The following is a 12,250-nucleotide window of genomic DNA, read 5'->3' on the forward strand; positions in this document are numbered from 1 at the left end:
ACTGCAGGCATGGCTGTGTCCTCACAGCAGCTCTGGGACACCCCAAGGTGCATCCCTGGAGTCCAGGGATAAACCCTTCCCGTTCCCAGACGGGCAGGAAGCATGGCTGTGCCTCATCCTCCCTGTAATATCAGATAAATTCTCCTCCAGCCTAAGTGTCTGCCACATCTCTGACACCTCCACGGCTTTGCATGGACACTCAGGATTAGCCTTATGGATAGACAGATTTAATCATCTTAAACTCCTGGATTATTTACAAGGGATTGGGTGTAAAGCAGCATCTTCACCAGATTTCCAAAGCAGGACATTCCTCTGAAGAAAGGCCAAAGCTGGAAGAACCCTTTGCTACAAAAGCAACTCGGGTATTTTATTTACACATCCCACATTTGTATTTTAATCAGCTACACATTCAAAACTTGTAAGGGGAAAGAAAAATAAGTCCTTTGTACATCCCAAAGTGAAACTGCTTTTAATTCTTGCACATCACTTGGAGAACACCCTGGTGCAGAAGGCAGTGAGACCTCAACCTAGACCTGGAAGCTGATGGTCTTTAAGGTCCCTCCCAGCCCAAATCCTTCTGGGATTTTGTGATTTGTGGGCACTGGGTTTGGCTCTCAGGCTCCCCCTCTCCCGAGGCTCTGCTGAGCTGCTGGCACAGCCTTCAGCTGCTCCCTCTGCACCACCAAGTCCCCAGTGGGAGCTCCTCCGTGCACACACCCACACAACTGCTGCTCTCCCGCCAGCACCTCCCTGTCCCGGTGCTCCTTCACCTCAGGAACTGCTCCCAGGTGACAAAGAACCCTCCTTGTGCTTCAGCGTCTCCTCCTCTCTCTCCCAACTTCTGCCACTCCTGCAGCAAGGAGCCTTTCTGCTCCAGTTACTCGCCCAGTCCCAGCCAGCTCAGATCCAGCCCATACAGTTACTGATTTCCACAACAAAACTGATGAAAATCGGCAGGAATGTCAGTGGTTATCCCACTCATTCCTGAAAACCCGGGTTTAAAATGCACAGAAGCACTGTGGGGCTCTCAGCTGCCAGGTGTCCTGGTTGTAGCAAGAACATCAGCAGCTGGGATATTTCCAGTATTGTTCAGGTCTGCCTGACCTCCTGCCCTGGATCCAGGCTGGGATAACGTGGAATGCAGAAAGTAACACTCCCCAGACTTGGGGGCTGGGAGATGGAGCATCTCTGCGTGCAGCAGCTCTCAGAATGCCATTTGTTACCTGGAGAAGGACATCATTCCCTATTTTCTGCCTCCTGAACACCACTCCTGACTTCCCAGCCCTGCCTCTGGCCAGAACCATTTTTTTTTCAGGGAACAGACTCGGCCTCTTTAGTCACAACTCACACGGAAGCTCTTCCCCCACACAAATCCACATGCAAATAAAAAAAAAATAAAATCCAAAGGCTAATTTGTTATTGACAAAATAAATGCCGAGGAATGAAGGCAAATATTCCTGACTCTCCAAAGGCACCTCTCAGGGCAGACCCCCCCAGCAAATCCTGCTGCGTTTCTGCACGGATAAATGAGCATTACAAGCACTCAAATCCAATCAGAGCCAGGAAACAAAGTGCTCCCTCTCCCTGGATTTATTGTACAGCTCAGACCACAAAAGGAGCAGTAAAACCATCACACAAAAAAGAGGCCAACAGCCTCCTCAGGGCAGGTCAGGCTGCTCTGCACATATTCCAGGTGAAGGGAGACAATTCCATACTCCTCCCCCTGTTTCCAGCCAGGGCTATCCCAGCTGAGGATGGCAGCCCTTGTTTTTTGGCAGAGCCATTCCCACATGGAGCAGAGCTGTGGAATCCTCTGGACTCTGATTTTTTTCCTGCTGATAAGTCCATTGGCAAGTGAAGCTCTCACGATTTCCCCAAACCCAATTAAGTGAGCACAGCTCAATCCTTCAGAGCACTGACAGGCAACTTACAACAAAAAAAATACAAAAATGGAATTCTGGTTTGATTTCCCAGCAGCAGGGTTCCCGTTTTCCCTCTGCAGGAGCTTTGGGAAGGGCTCAGCACCCTGACTTTGCCAAGGATGCTGGCACAGCACTGAACTGAAAACACCAGCTCCTCAAATACGTCAATGTGGATATTTCTCTGGACATATCAAGAGCCAGAAGTCACCTTTCCCTAGGCTCAGGAAAGTCCAGTGAGCAGTGGCACCCAGCAGAGGCTGACTTCACACAGCCTCACATCCAGGGAGCTAAAACAGCTTTACCTCAGAAAAAGTGGGGTGTGAAAAAGCTAAAAACTCTTGGCTTTGTTTAAAAACACTGGGAATTTTTCTTTCTGGTACTTTGAGCCTCCGAGGCCGCTTGATTTTGCCAGATTGACTGAATCCCAGCAGCACTGGGAAAGCAGGAACCACCCCAGAGTCAGGCAGAGCTGGACAAAGCCCTGCTCAGGAACAAGCCTTACCCTGCAGTTTGTTCTGCAGCTCAGCAGTTTGGGTGTTCTCTCTAAACGCCTCTGAATGTTTTCTTTTGTCAAACTGCAAATTAAAATCGCTTATTTAGATACTTACAAGGCCTCATACAAAATGCACAAAGTAAACATTTGGGCAAGTATTCCCAGTTTGATGTATTGGGCGTTTGTTGAATGAATTATTAAATACAAATGAGGTTTTCTTCAGCTTCTGAGAGGAAACCCTTCGATAATGAAGGATCTTTAGTTTCTGCTCTGCTAATGTTTGTGTTTACCCTGTAAAACAGAACATTTTGGGACAAACATCTCTGCTAAGGACCCAGTGCCACAGGGATTTTTCTTCCATTAACTTGCAGCCATTCATAAAAAAATCTGTGATACTCTCTGCACTTTTTTCTGACATAATCCAGGGCACTAAAACCAAGGACCATTCCAGAGACACGACTTCCCTGATGGAATCAATGTCACAGAAGGATTCACAGGAGTTAATGGCCACTGCTGTTGAGTTTTGAAATCCCTGCTTTAAAAAAACCCCAAACCCCAAAAATGCAGGAAACACAACTTCTTCAACTTGCACAATGCACCGAGAAAAAGCATCCTCACAACTCACTAACAGATCAGAGCAGTTCTAAGAGTCCAGGCCTGAGAATTTTACATCCTGCTCAAGCAGAGTATTTGCAGCAGAGATCTATAAATCATAAGGGCAGAATTCAGGCTGCAGAAGGCTCTAGAAGCAGTGCATTAGGAAATTAAACTGAGCGTAAAGCAAAGCCCATTCCTGAAGACACAGCCTGGGTTATTATCCATCTTCCACAGCACTTGGCACCAGGGTCTGCAGCAGCTCCAAAAATGGCAAACACTGCACTGATTTTCAGACCTTTGAGTGATACACAACAGAGCAAGGAGGCCTCAAGTAGCTGAAAGTGTTTAGAACAATTCAGGTTTATGAGATACCCCTCCTTCAAGTGCTAAAAGGCAGCTGAATTCCTCTCCAAAGCATGGATTTCAAACAGGTAATACATTCATTTTCCTTTCCTTTCCATATCAGACTTCAGAGAGCTGATTTTCAGATTTAGTACTCTGGTTATTCTATGCTAATCTCAAATCTAAACACTCCTGCTGAACAGAAATACTAACACAGACAAGACTGGGGTAGAAACAATATTATCCAGGTTCTGAAATGGCAGAAACATAAAAGGAAAAAAAAAATGGGAAAAATCCTGTGGAGAACACTCCACAGAAAACCATTCTGCTGTCAGCCCAAGGAGAGCTCTGAGCTTTATTCCTAAGAACTCGCAAAGAGAAGGAAAAACGACACCGCAAAGACACTTTTTCATGTCTATTTGGGGACTAATCCCGCTGAACAAAACACCAAAACTCAGTCCCCGAGTCAGAGCAGCTCTAAAGCTCACGTTAAATGAATCTCCTGCCCCAGCCAACAGCCCACACAGTGATGCCAGCTCCTGCAGCAGCAGGTCCCCACCTCCACGGAGGGATTTCCCTGCCCAGCCCCTATCTGAAGTGTAAGGAGCAGGAGCCACGCCTGGAGCACTTCCCAAGGCTCAGCCAGTGGCAGGCTCTGCCACCAGAAGCAATTCCCCCTCCCAGCTGAGCTGTGCAGCAGCAGGCAGGCTCTGCCTCAGCTCTGGGGCTCTGTGGCACCCTAAGCTTTCTTGCTTCTGATTATTTGAATCTTTGTAGTCGAGATCCTCACACAGCTTCATGTGAATATTTAAAATCATCTCCATTGTTTACATATTTCTCCTCTGGGAGGAGTCTTGTATTTTAGGACTTATAATATTATAATAGTATATATATAAAATATATATTTTAGATATTATAATAGTTATTATATATATATATAATATTATAATAGTAATATTCACCTATGAAATCGAAGAGGTGGCAACCTGTGTAGCCAATCTTTTACCTTTTAATAAAGTGTATATATATAAAGTAAAAAAAAAAAAATAAAACAGAGCTTTCCTGCTGAACCCCTGCTGCCTTCCTCGTTGTTTTGTGTCCCTAACAGTGACAGTTCTGCAGCAGCTCCTGTGCCCAGGGACTGTCCCAGCAGGGCAGGTGTCACCCAGCCCGTGGCCACCCTGCAGTCAGCACAAACAGGTGACACTCTCCTCAAACCAGGACAGGTTTGGAGAAGTGACCTGCGCATTATTTACTACAACAGGGGTAAAAACACCTCATAAAACGACTGTGAAAACAAAAGCTTGCAATTTGCTGTTTCTAAGTCATGCAGATCTTGTCAGCAGCAGCCAGTGACAAGGGGAGATCACAGGGGAACTGCAGTACAGCCTGTGAAGGGTAAAAATGGATTACACAGAGACAGTCTGTAAGTAAAGTTCTCCCCCAAGCCAGAGGCACAAGGATTTTGCTGGATTTTGTGCAGAATTGTACTCTCACTTGGTGGAACCTATCCAGAATTTCTCTCCCTACCCCTGATGGTACAAAAGCAGCAATGATTTCCTCCAGTACACTGAATTAAAAGTCTTAACTGTGAGTATAGAAGGTGGACACAGAGCTAAGGCTGAAAAACCACATTTGCAGACAACTCCTACACTGTTTGTGCTGAGAGCAAACCACGCTCCTGCTGCCTGCAGACACCAATCCAAGGACACCCCAGTGGCTGTGCTGAGCACGGAGCCAGGCAAGGAGACAGCACAGCACTGAGGTGGAGACAGCACGACCCAGTTCCAGTCCAGAGACAGACTTCTGGAAATGAGAGCAACTCCGGGATTCACCTGAGTGCCAGGGATTCCTTCTTCTCCTCCCCCCGTGGAAAAACCCAGAAGGACAAACACTGGGGAACAAACCCAGGGTAATGCCATCAGCAGCAGACGTGGTTTGCTCCCTGAGTAAGAGGGAATTGGGATCAAAGCCTTCCCAAAAGAGCTCAGGAGCTGCCCTCGTGCTGGAGCCCAGGAGCATCACTGAGCTCCTCAGTGCCAGAGCCCATCTCCACGGGCCTGGCCTCCAGGGTATTTACAATTTTGAGCAGCTATTTGAGAAAGGGAGCTGAGGGAGCACTCAGAGGCCAGGCAGCCCAGGGCAGAGTTACAGCAGCTGGGAGTGGGCACTGCCTCGGGTTTCACCCAGCTCCAAAACACAGCCTCAGAGCTGCTGAAGCAGGGCAGCTGCACAGAAACTCCTGCAAGCCCCAGCTGGAAATAGAGAATAATTTCAAAACAGAGCAGGGGTTGAGACTCCACCTGCAGAGAACAGCGAGAAACCCTCTCACCGCTCCATCCTTCTTCCAGGAAGGATGTACAACATTTTAAAAAGGATTGCAAATCCACGACACACTCAGCTATTCCCTCTGGGTTTGCTCAATCCAGGCAGCACCAAATCCCCCCTGTCAGCAAAACCCCCTTGCCAGAGCTGATCCTAAACTCACAGAGAATTAAGGGGCGTTTGTTGGGGTTTTTGTTTGCTCTAAGAAAACCCTCTCTCCTCTCCAAGCAGTTTTGTGGTTCCTGCTGTGGGAAAGCACAAACAGTTTGGGATGTTTGGCAATAAGCACAGGCACTATTGATTGTACACGGGGCTCATTCCCTGCCCTCAGAACAAGAAGCCACCACTGAAAGCAGCTTCCTGTTTCAGCAGGTTTGTTTGACAAAAGGAGAAGGGAACAGATGGAAGTGATGCAGCACAATCAGAGATAATTTATGGAAACAGCACTTGCACAAGGGCTCTGGATCAGCACCCTTCTCCAGCTCCTCAGGGGCCTCTTTGTCACAGGCTACCCTCTTCCAACCAAATCCGGCCACAAACCAGAGGAAACAAACCAACAAGGATCCTACAAGGTGCAGAGTGAAGGGCACCTGGGGAAAAGGGTGTCACCAGCTGAAGGAGAGGTCAAAGAACAAACCTCCTGGGCACAGAATCCTGATTTCACTAGGCAGCATCCCCTGCCAGGGTAAACCTCAGCCTCTGAGACTCAACAGAATTTGAAGACTCTCCCCTGCCACAGGCTCTGTAAATGTAAATATAAACTCGGCTGCTTCCATTACCATGGAAATAATAGAGCCAGTCTTCCACATGCAACTTGTTAAATATATTCCCTCATTTATTTATAAGAAATCTGCTCAAAATGCTGTTCGGGTGTATGGAAGAGCTCTAGTGGTCGAATTAGAACCAGTATTTGGGTTTTAAAAGTACACTTGCCAAGAAAAAAAAAATCGTGTTTTAAATATAACCTCAAATTCAGGCTGGAGCTGATGCCATGACCTCATTGAGCTCCACTCCATTAACAAAAACTTTACCTTCCCTTCTCACAGCTAATGAATGTTTGGAGCTGAAGGTTTGGTTTGTGTTCAGCAGCCCTGTCCTTGCTGCCAGATTAATCTGGCCACACAAATTTGAAACCCAATTTGCAGAGCCCTGAGGCTTTTCCTCCCAACTCTTACAAATTAACGACTCCAGGTAAAATCTCAAGTCCCAGTTATTGCAGGAGCTGGGATCAGCCTCAAACCTAACATTTCCCTGGCCCTTCCAAAAGGTTGTTAATCTGCTGATTTATAAAACAAGCCCTAAACAAGGCTGGTGGTGGAGGGGAGAGTCCCAGAGAGTCGGGTCAGTTAAGGATTACATCATTGATCTGGTTCAGTTCATGTCTCTGAACAAAAGAGGTGCTTAACTGGAAAGAAACAGCCTTCAGGAGCTGGGGATGGTTTGTCTCCTCAGCTCCTAGCAAAAGCCACAAATTCCAGATGGTCTAGGGATTCTAACTGACAAAATTCTTATTTAAATATGGTATTTGACAGCTGTATACAAGGTTTAAAAGCTCCATTATTCATTCATCTGCATGTGCTACATATAACTAAACATAGAGGGAAAGGAAGCAGCAGCAGTGGCTGGAAGGAAAGGGGAAAAACAGCACTTACAGGTAAACTTATTTTTTAAAAAATAATGGTCTGGCACAATGGACTTAAAAACAAGAACTGTCACAAATGAGAACAGCATCCTTGCTGCTAAAACTCCCAAGTCCTGTACAGAAATCAGTTTACAGCTTTAAAAGGATAGCTCAGCTCAGCACAGCACGTCCCTGTCCCCCAGGCCTGGGGATACCTACCAGCAATCCTCCTCCTCGGGGCAGTTTTCCAGTTCTAACACTTTGACTTCATCCAGGTCGGCGTGGCTCGGCAGCCCCTCCAGGTCCGCCCCCTTTTCACCGGGACTGTGTCCGCGGATCCCTGCCATGAGCAGGCTGCCCAGGAGCTCGGAGCTGTCACTTGTACCCACGGGGGAAGGACACCGCTCATTGCCGCGGCCCTGCTCCCCGTCGGGAGACACCTCCTGCGGGGCACTGTTACAGCCGTACCGCACCGGAGCATCCACACCTCTCCTCAAGTCCTTCTCTCCCTCCTCCTGCCTCATTTTGCTCAGCTGGCTGCGCAGATCCGCCATCAGCCGCAGCTCCTGCTGCTCGGCCACGGCGCTGATGCTCTTGGTGATCTCCATCCCTTTGAGGCCGGGCTCCTGGATGTCCCCCGGCACGTCGGTCCCCAGCAGGCTCCTGCTGCTCCTGCTCCTGGCGTGCTGCGTGTCCAGCTCCAGCCTCCTGACCAGCTCCCGCAGCTTCCTCACCTCGGGGCCCACGTCCTCGGGGGGCTCGGGGCCCATGGCCGAGGGCTCGGGGGCGGCTCTGCCCAGCGCCGGCTCCAGGGCGGGCTCCTGCTGGATCAGCGGCGAATTCCCGGGCACCACCATCCTCGGGGACAGCCTCTGCAAGGCACAGACACACCAGGGGACACGGGGCACTGTTAAAAACGTGTGTTAGACAGTCAGCTTCTCACAAATATCAATATGACTACTGTACGTATAATTACACTGTATTGTATTTCATTACAAGGGTAACGAATGCGTATTTTCTGATTATACCACAGAGTTAAGACTGAGGTGTGGTTTTTTTTTTAATCTCCCCTTTGTAATGTCTAAACCACCAAGCCAGAAGTTATGGGAGGGGAGGTAACCTTGTGATCTTCCTAAAAAAAACCCTAATTTTTAACTTTCTGTTTTCTCATCCAAATGAAAAAAAAAAAAAAAAAAACAGAGAACCTCAGAAGAAAATTTACACCCGTGTAACCAGACTGAGTGGAGTCACTCACAAAATAAATCTATTCGATAAGAATATTAGATCTAATAATCTATTAGATTAGATTGGAAATGCTTAAAACTGATGAAAAGAAGAATGTTGGATGAACACCTATTGAATATTCAGCACAGTGTTCCTTAAAGACAGAAATCCTAAAAGGATGAGAGGGGCTATGAGCAGACCTTGTGCTAAACCCCCTCGGCCAAGAGGCTTTGCTTATTCTGTCTCCTAATTTGTCCATTTTCTTAATTTTTTTAAATTAAACTTACAAATTTTTTAAAAAGAGTGGAACTCGTTTTTCACACAGGCAAACAGGAATTAGATGTGAAAAATTCTGCCTTTTATCTAATCACACTGGGGTGGAAGGGGCCTGAATTTCATCCTAACCCAAGAACGACAGAAATTCGGGTTGAACACTGCAAAGCCGACAAATTCTGCTTTTTGAACAGCACCTGTTACTGCCAGCAATGAGTTCAGTAAAAGGAAGCTGATTTAATCCCCCACAATAGTTCGGTTTCCACCTGTTTACCAACAAAATACTTGAGAAAAGCACCGATGGAGGGAAGTCAGGAAACGTCGTTAACAAGGTGCTCACGTCAGACAACAACAGCGTCAAGAAAATGGTGAAAACATCCTTTGTTCCTCACCAGGTTTATCCTGGAGAAGCAGAAAGAACTTGGAAAAATTTCTGTATCACCTTATACCGAAGTAACAACAGGAAGTGCAGTTACCGTGCTACATGAAAATCAGCTTAAATAATCTATTTTCCTGTAGCAAGTGAAAAGAGAGGGCTCCAAACAGAAAAAAAAAAAAAAAATCCCAGTTTAGGATTACATATTCCACTAAGTCAAAAAACCATAAAGTGTGTTTCACACTGGTTTTACAACAGGAGCAAACATTGCTTTTTCCCTCTGCTAGATTTACGTGAGTTCTCAGTTTCTCTGGGCACATTCATTTCCAGACTGACTCTGCACTGAAAACCCCTAAGACTGAAAACCCCTCAATTAACAGCCCACGAAGCAGAAAATCGGGTTAAAAGTCAGAAATCCTCTCTGCTTTGCAGAAGGGAGACTGAGAGAAGAGGGAGTGAGTCAACACGGCCAATTCAGAGTTTAAAACCTGATGCACTTGTTACAACTGCAATCAAACCCTGACATTTTGGGGCTGTGGATGTTCTTCCCCCTCCCCTTTTCTGCCTCAAAACGTCATCTGAGTGCCAGTGGGCAAAGGAAACCACAAAAACTCGTGTCACACAAAGCAAGGTTAAAAACAGAGACTCCCCCATAGGCAGCTCAGCATCTCTCTGTTATTCAGGCACTTGTAACAGCAATAGCTGGGTTAATTTCTTTAAAAATGCATTCTGTTTTATTGGGATTTCTGTACATTTCTTTAAATATACATTCTATTTCATTGGGATTTCTGTAAATTTCTTTAAACATACATTCTGTTTCATTGGGATTTCTGTAAATTTATTTAAATATACATTCTATTTCATTGGGATTTCTGTAAATTTCTTTAAAAACGCATTCTGTTTTGTTGGGGTTTCTCTAAATTTCTTTAAAAACGCATCCTGTTTTGTTGTTGTTGCTTGTTTGGCTTTTTTACCATTATTTTGGTCCTCTATCTGCAAGATGTAGATTTTCAACTTCCACCTGAGTTAAGAAAACACACGACCAGCCCTTAGGAAGAGCTGTGAGTGAACAGAACACACTTTTCCAGACTCCAAATCCACGCCTGCAGGCAGCTCTCTGCTGAAGGCGCTTGGCCCTGGGGAAATTCACTGTGGAGCTGCCAAGGAATCCCATTCCCACCCATGTGCCAGCTCCAAAAATGCTCCTCGCGTGGGTTCCCGCTCCTCAAACCCACAGGAGCCTGTGGGGTAAGGGCAGGATTTCCAAGGAGATCTCCCAGGAAGGGAACAGTGTGTTCCCAGAGATATCCCAAAGTCCAGGAGCTCTGAGGATGCACCACCGAGGAGTTCTAGGAATTCCACTGGCCAAGCAAAACACTGGCTCAAAAGGATGAGAATTAAGGAGATGGTTCGCCCAAAAAATATCGGTTCCTTTCCAAACATGAGGAGCTGGGAAAAAACCTCAGGCGAGGAAATAAAACCACAGTTTGTTTGAAAGGGGGAAGAGCAGCTGCAAAGCACTCAGCCTATCCCCACAACCACTAAATCTAAAGCCTACCAAAAAACAAACCCCAAACCCCAGGAAAGATACGCGGCAGAAGAGACACAAACCCGCGAAAAGTTCATTTCATTGTGCAGAGGGGAAAGAAGAGACAACCCGCGCTGGGAAGGAGGCAAAGAGGCGGCGGCCGTGAGCGGGTGGCAGACAATAATTTGAGTTTGCGGAGACATCCGGGTGTCTCAGCGAGGGGAACGGGCCCTCCGCCGGCTGTGGGGCCACGGCCCGCGCCCTCAGCGCTCCGGAAAAAACCTGCGGAAAGCCACCGTGAGGGGCTCGGGGGAGTCTCCGGGCACGGATGGTTATAGGGTTACAGCGGCTGCAGGCTCACGGGGGGCGCTGAGAACCAAGGGGAGGCTCTGGGGGGCTCTGACGGCCATGGGGCTGCCTGGGTTGGGTTTTGGGGGGCACTGAGAGCTAGAGGGGAAGCCGTGATGGGGTTGAGATGGCCATGAGCGCTGCGAGAGGGCTCTGAGAGGCCGAGGGGCTGTGATGGCCGTGCCGGGGCTCTGATGGCCAAGGGGCTGTGATGGGCTCTGGGCAGCACCGAGAGCCGCGGGCTGAGGCTCTGTGCAGGGCTCTATGGCCGTGCTGGGGCTGTGATGGCCAAGGGGCTCTGATGGCCGGGGGGCTGTGGGGGGCTGTGGGGGGCTGTGGGCAGCACCGAGAGCTGCGGGGCCGAGGCTCTGATGGCCGGGGCTGTGATGGCCAGGGCTCTATGGCCGTGCCGGGGCTCTGTGCAGGGCTCTATGGCCGGGGCTCTGTGCAGGGCTCTGTGGCCGGGGCTCTGTGCAGGGCTCTATGGCCGTGCCGGGGCTCTGTGCAGGGCTCTATGGCCGTGCCGGGGCTCTGTGCAGGGCTCGATGGCCGTGCCGGGGCTCTGTGCAGGGCTCGATGGCCGTGCCGGGGCTGTGATGGCCAGGGCTCTATGGCCGTGCCGGGGCTCTATGGCCGTGCCGGGGCTCTGATGGCCAGGGCTCTATGGCCGTGCCGGGGCCGTGCGGCACCGGCGGACGCGACCCCCGCGGGGGGCACGGGCGCGGCCGGTCCGCAGCGAGCGCGGCAGAGCGGAGCGCGACGGGCATCCCACACCCCGCGAGACGGTACCTGGCTGGATGGAAACAGGCCCCGGGCAGGCGGACGGCGGCGGGGCCGAGGCCCGGAGCCCAGCCGGTCGGTGCCGGTGCCGGTGCCGGTGCCGCCCGTCTCCGGCGGCCGCTCAGCCCGGCCCGCGAACGGCGGCAGGCGCCGCCCCCGCCCCGCTCCGGGAACGGGCGATGGGGCCGCTGCGCCTGCGCGGGACCGCCCCGGGCGGCGGCGGGAGCGGGCCGCGGGCTGGGCCTGAGGGGGACGGGGAAACGGGAGAGGGGCGGGGACGGGAGAGACATGAGTGAGGGGAGAGGGGAGAGAGGATGACTGAGGGGAAAAGGGTGAGTGAGGGGAAAGGGGGTGATGGGTAAAGGATGAGCGAGGGAAAAGGGTGAGTGAGGGGAAAGGGGGAGCGAGGGAGAGGATGAGT

The 12,250-nt window shown here is 49.6% G+C and overlaps 1 protein-coding gene across 3 annotated transcripts in view; it reads right to left on the reverse strand.

Annotated features, from left to right (window-relative positions):
* The window catches only part of LOC136370451 (SLAIN motif-containing protein-like), a 34,679-nt gene extending 26,509 nt beyond the window's left edge, over window positions 1–8,170 (reverse strand). For all 3 annotated transcript variants that reach the window (XM_066333867.1, XM_066333868.1, XM_066333866.1), the window contains exon 1: window positions 7,520–8,170. In XM_066333867.1, the coding sequence (XP_066189964.1) occupies window positions 7,520–8,157 (638 nt within the window). In that variant the 5' untranslated portion in view covers window positions 8,158–8,170. The remainder of the gene's footprint in view (window positions 1–7,519) is intronic.
* Window positions 8,171–12,250: the final 4,080 nt, after the last annotated feature.

Source organism: Sylvia atricapilla, chromosome 21 (assembly GCF_009819655.1).
Source record: "Sylvia atricapilla isolate bSylAtr1 chromosome 21, bSylAtr1.pri, whole genome shotgun sequence".
Taxonomy (NCBI): domain Eukaryota; kingdom Metazoa; phylum Chordata; class Aves; order Passeriformes; family Sylviidae; genus Sylvia; species Sylvia atricapilla.